General features: G+C 33.8%; 1 protein-coding gene across 5 annotated transcripts in view; it reads right to left on the reverse strand.

The window, feature by feature from the left end:
- Positions 1–14,034, reverse strand: part of LOC128224768 (disabled homolog 2-interacting protein-like) — a 69,496-nt gene extending 55,462 nt beyond the window's left edge. For 2 of the 5 annotated variants that reach the window (XM_052934794.1, XM_052934799.1), the window contains exons 1-5: positions 13,593–14,034; positions 10,216–10,343; positions 9,363–9,466; positions 6,563–6,682; positions 4,468–4,515 (exon numbers count right to left, since the gene is read on the reverse strand). In XM_052934794.1, the coding sequence (XP_052790754.1) occupies positions 4,468–4,515; positions 6,563–6,682; positions 9,363–9,466; positions 10,216–10,343; positions 13,593–13,629 (437 nt within the window). In that variant the 5' untranslated portion in view covers positions 13,630–14,034. The remainder of the gene's footprint in view (positions 1–4,467; positions 4,516–6,562; positions 6,683–9,362; positions 9,467–10,215; positions 10,344–13,592) is intronic. The other 3 variants (XM_052934796.1, XM_052934797.1, XM_052934798.1) reach the window with 3 other exon arrangements.
- Between the last annotated feature and the right edge of the window lie 4,761 nt (positions 14,035–18,795).

The following is an 18,795-nucleotide window of genomic DNA, read 5'->3' on the forward strand; positions in this document are numbered from 1 at the left end:
CCCACTTGGTCAATGATCAGTTCCTGATTCAGGTACAAGAATCAAATCCCACTTGGTCAATGATTCCTGATTTAGGTCAAAGAATCAATTCCCACTTGGTCAATGATCAGTTCCTGATTCAGGTCAAAGAATCAATTCCCACTTGGTCAATGATTAGTTCCCGATATAGGTCAAAGAATATTTCCCACTTGGTCAATGATTGTTTCCCAATTCAGGTCAAAGAATCAATTCCCACTTGGTCAATGATTGAATCCTGATTCAGGTACAAGAATCAATTCCCACTTGGTCAATGATTAATTCCGCTACAAGAATCAATCCCACTTGGTCAATGATTAGTTCCCGATTCAGGTCCAAGAATCAATTCCCACTTGGTCAATGATTGATTCCCGATTCAGTTACAAAAATCAATTCCCACTTGATCAATGATTAGTTCCCGATTCAGGTACAAGAATCAATTCCCGCTTGGTCCTAAGCTCAATTTGCGCTTGGTCAATGTTTAGATCCTGATCCAGGTCCTGGTTCAATTCCCACATGTTCAGCACTTTCAACTTTGAAGATTTAATGCTAATATATAGTAAAAAATGAATTTTACCTTTATCTTCCATACAGAATCCAATGATAATGACATTCCAATGTTTCAGTTAAAAAAAATGAAATCGGCCATGACAATTTTGAAACAATAATGGAAAACGACTGTGACTATTAGTATCGAAAGCAATCAAATATTACATCAATTTAGCTTCCCCAAAGGAAACCTATTTATTTGGCGTAAAACTAATATTTGTTTTAACTGCTCTGCTCAAACTAACCTTTGATAAAAGGTTAATTGAGCGATATATATTGATTTTATATTAACTTTCTGATGGAAAACTGTTTGATGTAAATATTTCATTTTTGCTTCATTGTTTACCAAATTGTAAATATTACATTAGTATTTCTAAAAGGTATGTGAGAATGACAAAAATGTTCAATTGTAAATGAAACACTTCTAGGGACGTAGTTTGGCTAAAATAGATGTTTAGACTGATTTCTAATACTTATATTGGTGCCACCCCAACCCCCACCCCAAGGAATTCTCTTTCAGCTAGATTGTTGGAGGTACACTTTGGCATATTTATTTTTTGTACGTTTTACATATTTATACAATATAATAACAAGTACACTGATTTCCTAGAAACTAGAATTTAATTATTTGATTTACCTTTTTAGTTTTGTCATTTTTTTAGAAAAAAAGACTAAGAGTTACCATCACCCCTGACTTCTTTATAAAATATTATAACAAGACCTTCGCAGAGTTCTTGTTTATTCAGTTGAACAAGGGGCATAACTCAATAATTATAGAGTCAGAGTTTTGGGCCATGCATGCTTTGCATGAGCATTCCTGTATATTTCAACATGTATACCAAGATTCAAAGGAATACCTTGAATAGTTATCAGGTTTTGGCCATGGTTAAAGTTTTCGCATAATGCTGGCACAGCCGCCACAGACGATAACAACATTCGTGACATTTATTCAATATTTATCTTTACTAAAACCAATTAAAAATTGGATGTTATTTCAGACATAAACTTATATGATTTATGCTGAATTCCACTCTTTCCAAGGCCACATGAGGTCTGGTAGGACTTAAACCAGGGATGATCCTTTGGATCGGAGATTAACACCTATTCCACAACACCAACTAAGAAATCTTAAACAAATTGGTATTTGCCAGTGAATTCTTAATGGTGTTTTTTGAGCATTTTCGGAGTTTCTAAATACTTCCAAGATAATGCTTATAAATAACTTATAATGATGATATAATCATATCTCCTGCAACACAAATCTATTTCACTGAAACTTCACTTTTAATTCTAGATTTTGCATTTCACCCAAAAAAAACTTTCATTAATTCTCTTGAAATTTCTTGAAATAGTTTCCCACTCATTTATAACCGAAATAAGATATAGGTTATCTCAGATATGTCTCTGTAATGATTAAGGCTTATCAGTTAATTCCTGGTTTATTATTATAGGTAATAGGCCAGGAATATTTCAAGCTAATCGGTGTTAATTTTTTACATGAAAAATGTTTCTATTCAAAACAACTTTCTTTATTTCCTAAGCCAATGTATACAAATAAACTTTGTTGACATGATAAAGTAAAATGGATGCTTCATTTGAAGTTTGTTTACGAAATCCTGCACATATATTACGAAATCCTGCACTTACAAAGGAAATTGCTAATTCATGCATTTTATGTGCAAAAATCACAAATTTAAGATGTTAAAATGCTTCTAAACAAGAAGAAGCAAGTGTACCTTGAACAGATGCCATTGCTCACTTTTTGCTCAAGGGTTCAAAACTCTACAAAGGATTGAGACAGAGTGATGTGACTTGCATTATATAGGCACAATTCGTTATTGCAAAATTGTACCAAGCTAGTAACTTTGAATTGTTTTTGTATTTATTAAGTTTTTCCTTGCCTACGCCTATGCCAACAGTAGTTTCAACACCAAGGTAGCGATGATACCTTAAATGTTCTATTAAACGCGCCAGGCACATGACTCTTTTTGAAAACCCTATTCAGATTTTTTTTTTAAATCTGCTAAATTCGATGAGCAGTCATTATTAGAGTCAAAGGATATGAAATACAGACTTCTTTTGTAACAGTTACCCAAAAACATTCTATCGTGACATTTATTTTTTTAGTTAAGAGTTAAGGTAAGCTTCGTTCATGTGGCAGAATAGAAAAAAAGACCCACTAACAAAGACCCCAGAACATTATTTAGGGCATGTACATTTATTAGGACATTAATTCTTTATTCACAGAACCGACAAAGGGGGCACCTGTCTGACTCATTTAAACAACAGTTCTGCGACCATTTCTTCCAAAATTATCCGCAAAACAGTTGTTTCAAGTCAAATTTATGCCAGTGAGGCCATTTCGCTTGTAAATGTTTCCAAGCATATTCATATTCATTTTCCCAAGCAAATATAGCATGCAAACTTAATTCATTTCTCTTCATACCAGTCATTTCATGAAATTTTCCACACACAAAAAATCGTTACCTAAACATCTTTCATGCTGATTCAATAAATTCCCTGATAACATCAATTTTCTGAGTTTCAAATCTTTTACCATCAACATCAATGGCAGTTGCTTCCTTCAGTTCTGATAAAAAACATAAACTGGATGCTGTCCAAGAATATTCAAGTGTTAAAAAATGCAATTTTTACTTAGTAGGATGTAACTAGAACTTATATCCTTTTTCAAAAGCTTAGATTATAGACTTAGATTTTAGACCACTTAAATAACAAACTTATCATTTCTTGCACACAACATATACTTATTTACTTTTTGCTGTTGTTTATATACACACATATAACAAGAGCAGCACAATCTGATGTTAACAGCTGGTCTGGCTTTTAATTCTGGCAATCAAGGGGAACAACTCATGATTTATTTCTGCAGCTTTTATAATGGACCATGCTGGATAAGAAAGTACGTATTGTCACTGGTGACCATGTATACAGTGCTTAATATATATATGCATATATACATATATATATATATATATATGTTGAACATATTTTTTATCTAAAGTTTAGTTGAAGATTTTGCATAACATTTTTAAACAATCAAGGGACATCACTCACAAAATATTACAATCAGAGTAATAGGCTTGTTGCATACTAATGTATTTATTTGAGCTGGTATCATTATTACAAAGTTTCATGCAAATGTTTAGAATAAAAATGACCAGTGTATCAACGTTTTTGGAATCCAACACCACATCACTAAGTTCAACTTTTTTCTTCGAAAGCAGTCTCAGTTGCTTAAGAAATGAACATAAAATGCATGCAAAATACCATATTTGAACATAGTTAAAAGAAAAATTAGCCTAAAAATCATTCTGAAAGTAATTACCTTTGATAATTAATACCTCAGGTATTCATTCAACTCCACACTGTATCATCTTGGAGGCAATATGCAAGTCTGCATATTAGCCAAACCATTTAGATTACCAGATAATGCATGTTAAATTGTTCCAGACTTATTATACCTGTCTCCAGTTCAGGGAACAGCTAGGTAGGTTATTTGATTATAAGCCAAATTATATTGCAAAGAAATTTCATTTCATCAGAAGGCAATTCTTTTAAAGAGCTTTGGGTGGGGTTATGTGGGCTTTTTCCAACAAACAAGAATCCAACATAAATATTTGTTTTGGTTTCAAATTCATCCTATCATTTTTTTAACTGTATGAGTATGTTTGTGTATCAAATGCTATCTTAGGAGATTTAAAGATAATTTTCAGATTAACATCACTGGAATGTTAAAGTTAGAGACACTTGTTTTTATCTATATCTGGTTATCATAAAATATACAAACATATAGCAAACAAATGTTTAATGTCACCCGCAATGGTTTTTCTAAGGCAATTTAAGTGAAATGATAATGCAAATGCTAATGCAAGCTCCACCTACCAGGTGCTGCTAGTTTCTGGGCTTGGAGTGACGCAGTCGCATGGAGTGCTGGAAATGAGATGAAAAATGAATGAATGACAACAGAAATGTTATTGACACTGCTGCTACAGTGAGTGCTGATAAAGGCATTGTTGTTGCTGCTGCTGTTAGAGATGATGATATTTGTGGAGAAGTGAAATGTAAATGGTGATGCAAAGTAATATTAAAAGAATGATAACTGTGGCTGCTGCTGCTGCTTATGATGGTGATACTGCTGCTGCTGTTGCTCATATATATCTAACAATAGTGTTGATGATCTTGATGCTGACTACTCTAGCTGCTCTTTATGTAATAATGCTCTTTATGTAATAATGACATTTTTTTTTTTTTTTTAATTTTGTTGGAGCTCTAGACTGTTATTTGATGATGATGATGATGATGATGATGATGATGATGATGATGATGATGATGATGATGATGATGATGATGATGATGATGATGATTATAGTTATATAGACCAAATTGATGTTGTTTTTGTTGTTGTTATTGATAATCTATTACTGAGGTAATTATTTAAGTTGTGTAAATAAACTGACAGCAATGACAAACAACATGTCCAATGGCTGAAATTCCCTATCAAGAGCACAATGCAGCACAATCAATGCTGAAAAACAGAAATCCAAAGGTGAGTCATTCAATTTCCATCATCTGGTGATTTTTCTATTGATTAATCAAGGCAATATTGTCACAGAATCATTCTTGCATTCACACTGTCTGTACAATTACTTCCATCCCGATATTCAAATGTGTTAAACATGCCCAAATGCTATAGGTAAGTAAGACTTAAGTATTGTTTACAGATTTAGAATAACAGTATCAAATTAACCACTCATATACATTTCATAAGTTATGTTCATTTTTAGCAATACAGTGATAATGAAATATGTATCAGGCTCTTCAGCAAGGAGCTTTTATGACAAAAACAGAAGAACGTAGGAGATTGTTGTGACATTAAGAAGGAATTCAAAATAAGGAATTGTGTAAATCATTTTAGAATCATTTTAAAACAATTTTCTTTCTTAGCAATTTTTGAATGTCTTATACCCTTTTAATTGTGATGAAACTTAGCCCTAAATTGCAGTTAGTGGTAAAGATTATTGCCTAAAATGGGCCATCTCCGGTCAGCAATATTTCAATTTACTTATATGCATCACTTCAGACTAACCAGATAATTCTTGAACAATATACTAATATATTAAATAAAAACTGAACAGCAGTTTTAAAAAAAACGAGAAGGAAAAATAGGTAATTTAACAGTAGACATAAGAAAAAGTAAGAGCTGGCCCTTTCGAACAATAGGAAAAGTTGGAAAGAGCTGGAAAGCTAGAGAGCCTGATGTACTATTGCATTGTTAAATGGAAACAGTTTTATGTACATATAAATGCTCTAAAACCTCAGAACTTTTGACAATTGTAACACCTAAGTAAGTTTTACGATTTCATAAAAATATGCATAAATAGCACACAAAGCTAAATTATCACACAGAAACCAAGTCAGAAACCAAGGAAAGCAAATAAGCTCCAACAAGAGCACCATGTGGGGATGTTAACGCTTGTCTGTTTATCTTGTTTGATAAAAGGGAGATAACTGTGTGAGCAATTGAACTCGAGTGATGAGACTATAGCATCTTGTATGTATAACATTGGGCCGATTGTTCAGAACTTTGTTAAAGTTAACAATGTTGTTAACTTCATCTTAGTTAACTTTTTAAGGTACTGATATTCTATGTAAAACAAGTATAGCTGAATCAGCTCTCTCAATATTTGTGAAAAGTACTGCAGATCAAAGTAGAATCTTTAAGGTATTAAAGATTTGAAAGTGAATTATGATCCAGGGAACAAAGTAATGTTAACTTTAACAAAGTTCTGAACAATCAGCCCGTTATGTGGTATTATTGCTTGAAGTCACATGGTACCAAGTTTCTATTAAAAATACAAATCTTGACTTCCTTCCTTCATTTCTTGATTTTCAACAACACCAAGGCTATGATTGAGTACCTCATCAGTTTCTACTTCAAAAGACAGGTAAGCCATTATACCAAAGACTAGCTACTCACAAGTGCTCGGGTGTGCTGTGCATTTTGTTCGTGCTCAGATCCGTAGATTTCGATCGCGCTCGTTTCCTGGTCAGTCGTCCAAGACTCATCGTTCGTTTTAACGTGCCAACAATTGTGTTGCTAGAGAATAACAAGAACAAAACAGGGACTAAAGCAGCCATTCCCGAAAAACAAATAAAAGTAAAAGCTACACAGCAAAACAAGTTGTCACACAGTGCAAATAAATGGTTAATACATGTGTATGGAGATGTTTGTGTAATAAATCTGTATCTAAACAAAATGCATAGCTGTACACTGTAATATAGTGTATGTAATAATAGTTTTTCAACAAAAATTTGCCTGAAAAATGCCACTAAAATGAATCCTCATATCAAAAAACAGAAAATATTTCATAATTTGTTTTTAAAATGTAACAACAAAAAATACTACATTAGACAAAATATGTTTTTAAACACTTAATTACTTCAGTCAGCATTTTTGTTCTCACAATTTCTTAGCTTATTTCTAAGAATAGCATTAATCTGAATTAAGTTCAGGAAATAAAAATCAAATGGTAACCATTAGTCCAAAGCTAAAAATGAACAATTTAACAGCTGTCCTGTTTACTAAACAGCGGCAGTACATAAACAGGATTCTGTTTCCAAATATCTCTCCTATCTATAGTACTTATATAGCTAATTAGACAATTTCTTGTCAAGAGATTACGTTAGCTATATTCACAAACCATATACAGGTGGGGGGTGTCATAGTTTCTTTATTTTCATATATGTTATGTACCAAAGGGCAAAGCTGGTGAACGGACATGCATCATCATCTTTTAGTTGAAATGTGATAAATGAACACTTTCAGTAATGCAATAGAATGTATATATGGAAGGGTGAGTGTGGGGGTGGGGGTGGGTGGGGTGGGGGGTCGGATGAGGGGATGAAGGCATATGACCCTCCAACCCATAGCTTATAGGCAACATCGTAATTGAACTATATCAACAACCCTGTGATAACAACAGGGATGTAGGCATTATTGGCAAAAACTAGGGATGCAATATTCGAATATTCGATCAAACGTTTGGTATTCGAATGTCAAAATCGGTATTCGAATATTCGATGTTTTTGTATTGAATAATTATAATAATAAATATTTTGCCTACAACTACGTTGTTGTGTTTAAGATTCGTTTGTCTTGTTTTAACAACGATTGGCCCATAGTGCCAGAGGTGTGAATGTGATGACAATAGACTAAACACGCGGCATGTGTCATTTAGAGACATATCGTCGGTTACTATAAAAAGTCCCCGTGTTTTTACCATAACTGGCTTATTTTAAAAACACGGGGAGTGACAGAAAACGACAAGTGACAGAAAAAAATCCAATAATTTTAGGTAAATTAAGAATTTCTGAAATAAACTAGTACCCAAGTTTGTTTAGTTTTTCTGTAGTTTGTATAGTAGAGGTCAATCCCAGAACGAGGCTGCTCGTTCTACGGAGACTCTCTATTGGCGCATAACGCCAATTGACCAGCAATCCATCTAGGTTCACGTGGTTTACAAATATGAAGACAGAGGAATATTAATTAAAAGTTTTTGTTTATTTTTCTTTGTTCATAAAGTATGAATTTTTGTCTTTCTGAAATGAAGAATTTCAAAGGCTCATTTGGTGAAATTCAGGGTCCGCCACGCGTAGTTGTTACGACAAAGTAGAGCTAAAATGCCCCGGCTATTACTTTAGAGAATATTATAAAAGTTTACTACAACTTTTAAAAGATGTATCTTGGTAATCGAATATTCGAATATTTGTTCGAAAGAATTACCGAATATTTGAATATCAATTTTGCCATTCGTTTGCATCCCTAGCAAAAACTATCATGATAAATCACAATATTTCATTTGTGGATCAGGTTATCCGAAACATATTGCATTATACCGTGTTTATTTTTTTTATATAATCCCTGGTGATTATTTAGTTTTTATGTTTATATCATCATTATTTCACTGCCTGTTTCAATAATCCATAAATATCAGACAAAGTAATTAATGTGTTCAGCTGTGTTCTTTATCATGTATTATACACCATATGTTTATTATGCATTTAGCTATCAGGAACTATGCATTCAAACAGGCAATCCCTTATGCCATACAATACAAAAGAAAATATCTACATTATTGCCCCTTCATATGGGTATATATATCTTCTGATCCCTATCATAATATATCAGTTTATCGATAATAATGCACTCAAAATGCCAACATGTCCTCAGATACTTTCAATATAAGGGACATCACTCAAAAAACTTTCCTAAAAATATCTTAAGGAGTTATGCTCTCTTAAAAAGGCTTTAATGGGAAGTAACTGATTCCCTACAAACAAACAATAACTGAGAATTACTCCCCTTTAACTATTGACCAAATATTTGCACATGCTGTCCGACTGACTCAAGTATTCAAGGACCAAGACTATGCACATATAGCAAATATAAACCAGCTTTTCTTTTATTAAATTACTGTCAACTGCATTGGCATCACAAGGATTTTGTTCTCTCAATATTTGTATTAATGATAATAAATGCTTTTTTTAGTGATTTTTTTTATAGGGACCATTACTAATAGAATTTTTATTTTTTAAACCATAGATATATAAAAAAATAAAATGAAAAAGAAAACCCAACCTATGTGATGGTTGAGAAAATTAGGCATGCTTCTGAAATTCAGTCAACATGGAACTCAGTTTTTATCGTGCATAACACTCTTTTAGTACCACATCTAATTGCTGAAAGATGCACAACAAACATAAAATGAATGACTTACCTTTCTGGTTCAGGCGTTGAAATTCCATTACGTTTTCTGTCCAACTTGTGAGCCGATTTTGTTCGCTTCAAATTGGTTTTGAATCCTTTTCTTATCAGAAAATTCTGCAAAAAATGACATTTTTTCAATTGTAACGACTGTTTTCAAAATTTATAAGCAGCTTTTTCCAAGTAAATTTAAATTGTTTAATCGATAATCTATCCAAAGAGGAGTGCATAAACCTCTTCCACCTTTGAAATTTAGAAATAATATTAACTATTTGAGAGTCTGCATATCAAAGAAAGCCAAATTTAGATTTTCTGCATACCCAGTACCATTCTCTTTTAGGAGAATACAATTAAAGAAAGCCATGATTACCTTGTACCAAATCGATAAAAGGGTATATAGTATGTTTTCATTATTGCTGCAGACTTCACTTGAAAAAAAAACTATCTAAGGGAGGTCACGCATTCAGTACTAATTGTAGTAAAGCTTACTAAGAGTTATCTTCCATTTACTAAAGTTTGACAAAATAATCTACCATCATATGCATGAAGAGGGAAAAAGCATTATGGCTATCATATCTTTTATTTTCTGATGTCTTGTTGAAATTAGTGTAAACTAAAACATATATAGTTACAGTTATTTCATCAATAAAATTAGCACATAATTTACTATGCAAGGAAGTAATTTGGCTAAGAATTTTGAAACCATGAAAACTATGTGCCCATAAATTTGGTTCCAAGTAAACATTGAATAATTTTCAGAGATTAATATGTCACTATAGGGAATTCTTCATTTTTCGAATTATCTTCTTATTTAAGATATGAATGAATATCTAAGACATGGCATAAGAAAGGGATGGCAAACTTACAGTGAAGCGTGAGGGCGTAGAAGTGGGTGTTTCCATGGCAACCGTGTCCTCGACGACAACAGATGGAACCACAGGCACACTGCCCCTCCGTGAGTCTCGATCTCCTGACAGTTTCTCATAGGATGTGTCTGAAAGTACACAAAACAAGAAAGCTTTAGGATGATACAATTTGAATTGTACAGGTAAGATGCTTTGGTTCTGACCAATGAATAGCCTTTTCAGTCCAACCACCAGGTCCAAACACAGGTGTATAAGAACCATTGTCATGTTCTGAAATACTGAAAAGATGTAGAGCAAATTCAATGTTGTTTTGATCTACAAACATTGCCTTGGACTAGTAGGTCAACAATGCCATGGTCAAGGTCAACAAATACTATGTCTTGAGCTGCTCCTCGGATTGTTTTTTCCCTTTTTTCTCTTTTATCAAAGCAGAAATTCAAGTCACAAGATGACGGCTACTAAATATAAGTACTAAATATAATGAGCATCGATTTGCAGGGCATAAGTAAATCCTGAACTTTCAGCGGTTGTCCGGTTAGCGCACTCGCTTCCACCAAGGCGACCCAAGTTCGATTCCCAGCCTCGGCGCATGTGAGTTTGGTTAGTGGTCACCAAGCTGGACAAGTGGGTTTCCTCCGGGTACTCCAGTTTCCCCACAACTCAAGACCACACTCTTGCTCAACATCGTGCCAATGAGAGTGTAATTTATCATAACTTTCTTCACAATACTTATAAAATATATAATGTGTAAACTTTATCCAGAATTTAAATGTTTACACATCAATAAGGATTGGGCATAAAACATTTAAGTATGTATATGTATTGTTTGTTTGCCTATTGTTGTTGAAGAATATAATTATGAAGAATATTGGATAGATACAAGTGAAAGGAAGTTGTGTCATAATCTTGTGGAAAAAATAATTGAACACAGTCTTAATATCATGTAAAAGATCTCTAATTTATTGCTGTTACACTAAACTGGTACTCAATTTCGAAATTCACTCAAATTATTTCTTTTAGATAACATTGACATGACATGCCAAAGTTTGACTTCAAGGACTATTCTTTTTTCACTAAAAATGACGAAAGATCCAAACTATTGGAAATACTATGAATAAGAGCAACTGGTTAAGAAGCTTGATGAGCTGATACAGGAAGGTCCTGGTGTTATACTGAAGTGTTCCAAAGGGCAGGCAGCCCTGCCGATGTCTCCAATGGAGCTCACAGAGAAGAGCCAATGAAGGGACAAACTGGAGAAGGTATGGCTAAAGTGCAGGCAGCCCTGCAGATGTCTCCAATGGAGCTCACAGAGAAGAGCCAATGAAAGGACGAGCTGGAGAAGGTATGGATGAAGTGCAGGCAGCCCTGCAGATGTCTCCAATGGAGCTCACAGAGAAGAGCCAATGAAGGGACAAGCTGGAGAAGGTATGGCTGAAGTGCAGGCAGCCCTGCAGATGTCTCCAATGGAGCTCACAGAGAAGAGCCAATGAAAGGACAAGCTGGAGAAGGTATGGATGAAGTGCAGGCAGTCCTGCAGATGTCTCCAATGGAGCTCACAGAGAAGAGCCAGTGAAGGGACAAGCTGGAGAAGGTATGGATGAAGTGCAGGCAGTCCTGCAGATGTCTCCAATGGAGCTCACAGAGAAGAGCCAATGGAGGGACAAGCTGGAGAAGGTATGGCTGAAGTGCAGGCAGCCCTGAAGATGTTTCCAATGGAGCTCACAGAGAAGAGCCAATGAAGGGACGAGCTGGAGAAGGTACGGCTGAAGTGCAGGCAGCCCTGCAGATGTCTCCAATGGAGCTCACAGAGAAGAGCCAATGGAGGGACGAGCTGGAGAAGGTATGGCTGAAGTGCAGGCAGCCCTGCAGATGTCTCCAATGAAGCTCACAGAGAAGAGCCAATGAAAGGACAAGCTGGAGAAGGTATGGATGAAGTGCAGGCAGTCCTGCAGATGTCTCCAATGGAGCTCACAGAGAAGAGCCAATGGAGGGAAGAGGCTGAAGGGGGTCAATATACGGGAAACATATTCAAGACCTGGCATTGAGGATGATGAGCAGATCAAGCCGGTATGGAGAGACACACGCTACATTACCTAGCAGGAGGGAGAGAACGAATGCCACGGTCTGGCCTCAGTAGAAAGGGCACAAGGGAGATGATGAGTGGCCTATATTGAACAGGAAACTTACTGATGCCTTAAATTTTTATAGTTAGTTGCTCAGAAACACTGGAACATGTTCATGGACAAAGAAATCATTCCTGAAGATAAACACTACAACTGTGTCTAAACAGGAAACAGACTATGAACCAACCCTGACAAGGTGTCATGAATCCATGTCTATGCATTTTGCTGTTGGATCTGAATACCTCCTTCGTAACAAGTTTGGTTATATCAAACAGGTTTTGAAACACAATGTGTATGTATTCACACAAGTATTTGTATATGTAGTAACATTGTATAATTTTCTTTAAACTAAGTCTTGTTGATAATCACATAAAATCAGTTTCTTCGTGTTACCATACATGTCATTTTAAACATATACAATGCAGACACACCTGGATGTAAACAAAAAGAAGTCCACACATACGCATGAAGTAGTCTTTCGCATCCTCTACAATCTTGATTATAACAACATCTATCAAACCAAAACAATTTTTCTATAATTGTTCTATTATAATGGTTAAAATCATTATTGAACCAATTGGAGGGCAGTATTTTTCAAAACTGGACTTTTAAATTCTATATTGATTAACATTTTACGTCCTGTTCTTATTGTTTGGAACGCCAGCATATAATTGCCGTTCACAGTTAAGTTGAAACAAAATAGTTTGTCTGATTATTTGGAGATGTATTCAGGCGTCTTACTTCTTTATGGGTACTGAAAGATATCTGCAGTTATTTGCGGTTCTGCGTAGATTACACACTAAATTAAAATGCAGAATTTGTTTTGTTGTAAAACTGAGTTTTAATACTAGGCATGAATCACCAAAAAACAAGAGCTCTGCATGCAGACAACAACGCTTCTACGTTTAGCTGAATAAACAAAGACGAAAACAGTGTGTCCAAAATCAGACATGTTGAAATGACCTTTAACTTGTGTTATATTAATTCAGTCTCTTACGCGTTCATATTTAAGCAGCTATGGGAGAAAACATGTTCCTTTGAAAGGGGTGACACTGTCTTGTTAGTAAACATAAATGACTTAAACCATTATATATACATTTTCATTGATTTGGAGGTCTTTGTGATAATTGAGCATTCGCCTAGCTGCACTATGCTTGAAGGTTTAATTTCCATAATGACCTTCGAATAAATAATCACTCATACTTAGTAGCAGTTGACCTTGACCTTTACAAAACTGTTTTAACGTCTACTTACTGAAGAAAAGTCTTTTGAAAAAGTTGATGAGCATCATCGTCTAAGATTGGTTTTTTTCTTCCTCTTTACTTGGTTGCTAAGACATCATTGTCAATGAAATAATAGGCACCATAGTAACACATAGTCTCCATCCATCGATAAACATGTATACGTGTATTTTAAATTATTGTCACAAAATAATATCTACACTTAAAACTTTCATCCATGTTTTTTTCACAATAATAAACGTAACTTTCCTCCAAATATTAAAAGAATTGTTCACTATGAAAACAGCAAAGTCCGCATTCACATTTATTCGATACCAAACTTCTTCAAAATGATGAGTCGAAATACTTTTAAAACATAACCTTACACTGATTGGTCAGATGGACAGAACAATACACGATGTAACATAATATCCTTTTCACTAAGAACTTAAATTTTATTCATACTATGGTAAACTGTGTTCTATATATTGTCTGTACTAATTATCATATATATATATATATATATATATATATATTACTGCCAAAAAACAAACAAAACACTTATGATCAATAAATTATTTAAAACCAAAGTGGTCCCAAATGGCCTCTGAAATGTTCACTCAAAATAATCTAAATTTATTGAACCCATTTCGGAATGAGTCAGATCTGCAAGCCTTATTCAATAACAATGTTTATATCCCCGCGCAGAAACTGCGACTTTCCCCGCTATTGCACATCGCACACCCCCATTGCACAAGGCCATATCAAGAAACGATATCCCATTACATAAAATGTCCCATTGCTGCATTGACTTATTTAGGGCTATTTGTGATTCCCTCGGCACCGTTATGGAGAGAAATATATGATGCGCAGACCAGACAGTTCCAGGAGCAGTAATGCTTGTAGGCATGAATATTTATGAGACTTCATTTTTTTTCATATGAGAATGAATAATTGTTAAAGTTGTTCAATTAAACAGAATCATAACAGCATACAAATGACCATTTTTACATTCAGGAAGCAATATAATTCAATGAAAGATAATATCAATCATAATTTTATATTTATTATACTAAGAAACGCCCAAAATAGGACTCAGGCCTTGAACTACTGCCATAGAAGTAACCCGGAATTCACACAACTGGATTTTCCCATGCCAGTGCAAAAAAATCCCTGTTATATTTAGGCTATTAAAAATTCATATCACATATAAATAAGTCAATTATTTTGAATTAAGGTGTGTCTATTAAAACTTAGCTTGGGGAACCCAGAATGTTTATTATTTCTGGTTTCAGCTAATGGGCACCCATTGTCCAAATGGAACGCTTTTATTTACAGTTTAAGAATTTTTTCACAACCAATTTCTTTTACAATGCAAACTTTAATGCACAACAGAATATAACTATAAATTTTAGAATAATTCAAGCTCTCTAAAAAATTACATGACCATGTGATTTCTGTAAATATTTTTTTCGATAAACAAAGTGTTCATCACAGTTATATTTATCACTTGTTTCAAAATAATATACTATACAATATAATAATAATAATTAAATAATAATATTAATAATATAATAATAATAATAATAATAATAATAATAATAATAATAATAATAATAATAATATTATTATTATTATTATTATGATTAATAATATAATAATAATAATAATAATAATAATAATAATAATAATAATAATTATAATAATAATAATACTCATAATCATAATAATAATAATTATGATGAATTGCACAATACCATCTTCAAAGTATACACCAAACACATTTCAAACACAACACGCACATAGAGTAGTATAATATACAATATATAAATCCTGAACAACACTTTTCTCATTTGTCCAATCTTAACCAACACACATGCATGTTCTACCATAAAAAGTGAACAAATACTTCCTAGTCTTTAAGTACCGTACATCCTCCACAGGAGGTTCCTTCACAGTTTTGAATCAAGTTTACCTATGAGCAAAACTTTGTTCAGTTTAATAATATGAGAATTTAAAGCAACTGTGCACCAGATGATCAATTGCAAGAAAAAAAGAAAATTGTCCCAAACTGTCATGAACTTGGTATTAATGTGAACAATGCGTTGAAACTTACTAACTGAAGTACCACATAGTTTACAATTTATTAAAAAAGGTACCAAAATGTAAAAAAATATTGTGTTGGAGACCGGGTTCGAACCCGTGTCGCCAAAATTGCAGTCTAGCATCGTATCCACTGAGCTACGACGGCTTGCTCTAATCGGGTGACATAATTCAGCTATACACCTAACTCGGTAATATCACGTGATAACACCGACTAGCCAATCACGCATAAGGCATGAATTCTACTAGGTAGACATACCCAGTAATCTTTTTATTGGAAAAATACGAAAAACTGCGAAAACTAAATTTATTGTAAACTATGTGGTACTTCAGTTAGTAAGTTTCAATGCATTGTACACATCTATACCAAGTTTATGTCAGTTTTCGACAATTTTCTTCATTTTTTTGCTGTTTCATCATATGTAGTACAGCCCCTTTAAAGAACAATTAAGCTAATATTCAGTAATAAATTCTACATTTTTTAAGAACAAATAGTTCTCTCTTTTTTCACAGCATTATAATCAGTTGTTTTATTGGAAATAATATGGTACCTCCACAATGGACATATTCATGAAATACCAAAATATTCAATCTATTAGCTGTAGAATAATGACTTGTTTATTCTTTCATTATTGTGTACTGGGAGAATGCCCACTTCACACCTGATACTCATTTAGTTTTAGGCCTACAAAAAAATCTGTGTAAAGGGAAACGGTTTCAAAAGCTATAAAAAAATAATATATAAAGTCCAATCAAAACAGCAAAGCAAGTCACAAACAACATTTTGGTATGTTAATTAAATCTTAACTATTCATGTTGAAAATTGTTATCAACACAATTAAGTTAAAGAATCCATCCATATACACATGATATCCAGATATATATGTATTATTATCAATTTAACTTCTTCAAAAATTACGGTTGAAAAAACTCTTGGGACTTGGGGTGGGGGTGGGGGGGGGGGGTGTCATCTGTCAGGTTGCCAGAAACACATATTTTTTCTTTTGGCCTAACCTGGTAGTGTTTCCAATCTACCAATCAACCAATATTTTTCCGGAAATTACAAGATTTACACAAGTTCCTTAATAAGTTTGCACTAACATTGTCAACCAGTCAGTCAGTCAGTTAATGTGATTTGGTCAAAGTGGTCTGTCTGTTTGCCTGCCTGTCTGTCTGCTGTCAGTCTGTTTGCCTATCTGTTTGCCTGTCTGTCTGTTTGTCTGTCTGTCTGTCCGTCCGTCCATCCGACCAAAATGCCCGCCCGCCCAAAACCCGCCACCTGCCTGCCTGCCTGCTAGCCAGCCTGCCTGTCTGTCCGTCCGTCTGTCTGTCTGTCTGTCACAGTCTTATTGCTGCAGGTTGGTCAGCCTGAGTTAAGCGATGGTTGGATCTCTCCGAACATCTTTCTTCACTTCTCTGAGGAATCAGGATGATGGATGATAGTTTGTGAACAGACATGTCCACAGATTATAGATGAAACAGAAAAAAACCCCAGTAAGTCTTGATGAAAGCTCTTCTTACAATGGTAGCCATGGTAAATCAGTAATAAATCAGACAAGATGTCACTGATTAGCTATAAACATGAAGCATAATAAATGAAGACCAGTGCTATCCTTCTATATGTTCATCAGATGTTCCAGCTAGGACCACCACTGTACTTCGAAGCCCCATAATGCTTTGAAAACATAAGTTACTGTGGACTCAACACAAATGCTTGGCTTATCAGTAAATGAACCAAATGAGCAGGTTACACATAGGAACATGTCAAATGTAGTGGCTACTTATGACTGATAAGCCCTCTGTCTGGGAGATATTGTGTACATTATTGTATTTGTTGCCATCATATATTTATGCGGTAGCTGGGAGTACTGAGGGTTATTGGTGCCATGTGGTAGTGAAAGGAGGGGAGTAAAAGATGAAATGAGCATAAGATTAATTAACAAAACTAGTTTAAGAGCTTTCCTCATTTAAGTGATATTCTAAATTCGCAAGTAGCAATGTTAAATTCCAAAACTCCCAACAAATTATAGGGCTTTTTGACATATTCTACAATACATGGACATATGAGAAGTGACATTTACATGACATAAAATCAATTCTTATATTCATCAGTGAAAAATGACCATCCAGGAACTCAGTTGCATTATATTGACCCTTTTTCACCTATGATGTTATTAAAGGAAAGAACAATTTTATTTATATATGTATATTTTTAAATTTGATTTCATATTTATAACATAAATTTTATGATATGAAATTAATTTAGTAAAAAATTGCTGGACTCAAGTGACCTTTAAATAATCGAGATGGTATTTTTCTAATTCAAATAATCTCATGAATTGTATCTGGCAATATACTCATTTTCTTTTAACAAAGGGAGGTCATCATTGCAAACAACCATTGGCCAAAGGGGGAGAACTCATTATACAGAAACTGTGTGTGTGTGGTCTTAAGCATTACATTGATTTTACTGTTTTATATGTTTTCAATCTTTTCCTGTTTCAACTTCATTATATCTGACCCATTGACATTGTATTAATATATCACAGTTTAGGTAGTCAATCTTAAAGAACATAAGTGTTATGGAAACACATGGTACAGCCGTGTTTAATAAATAAAAATATTTATGAATTAAAGTGACAATCTTATTTAAAATCAATACATACACATGTATAACAAACATATATTTTGAGTTATAAACCTTTAACTACTTACCTAAAAATACATTTATGGAAAATATTATTTACTGATAACAAAATTGTAACTGTGCTTTAAATCACTGAAAATACAAAAATATTTAATGATTGGTAAGTGCTTAAAGATTTACTGCAACCTACTATCGTCTCAAAAGGTAGAAATATCGTGTTTTCTGCACCTTTCTTTCAAATTAAACTCAATTTCCTTTATGAGCACAATTGTTTTCAACATTTATTCATCCTTTTTGGTATATTAAAACAATTGTAGTAATTGTGGTAAATCTTATTTGGGAGTAAAAGTGCATTTTAAAGGAATTGTGTGTGGTAAACCCATGGTTGATCATTAAAATTATTTATCTATAAATCAGTTTTTGTTTAAATATACTTACATCAAACATCATCATTTGTTCTAAAATTAATACATGTCCTAAACATCTA

The sequence above is a fragment of the Mya arenaria genome, chromosome 17 (assembly GCF_026914265.1).
Source record: "Mya arenaria isolate MELC-2E11 chromosome 17, ASM2691426v1".
In the NCBI taxonomy this organism is placed as follows: Eukaryota; Metazoa; Mollusca; class Bivalvia; order Myida; family Myidae; genus Mya; species Mya arenaria.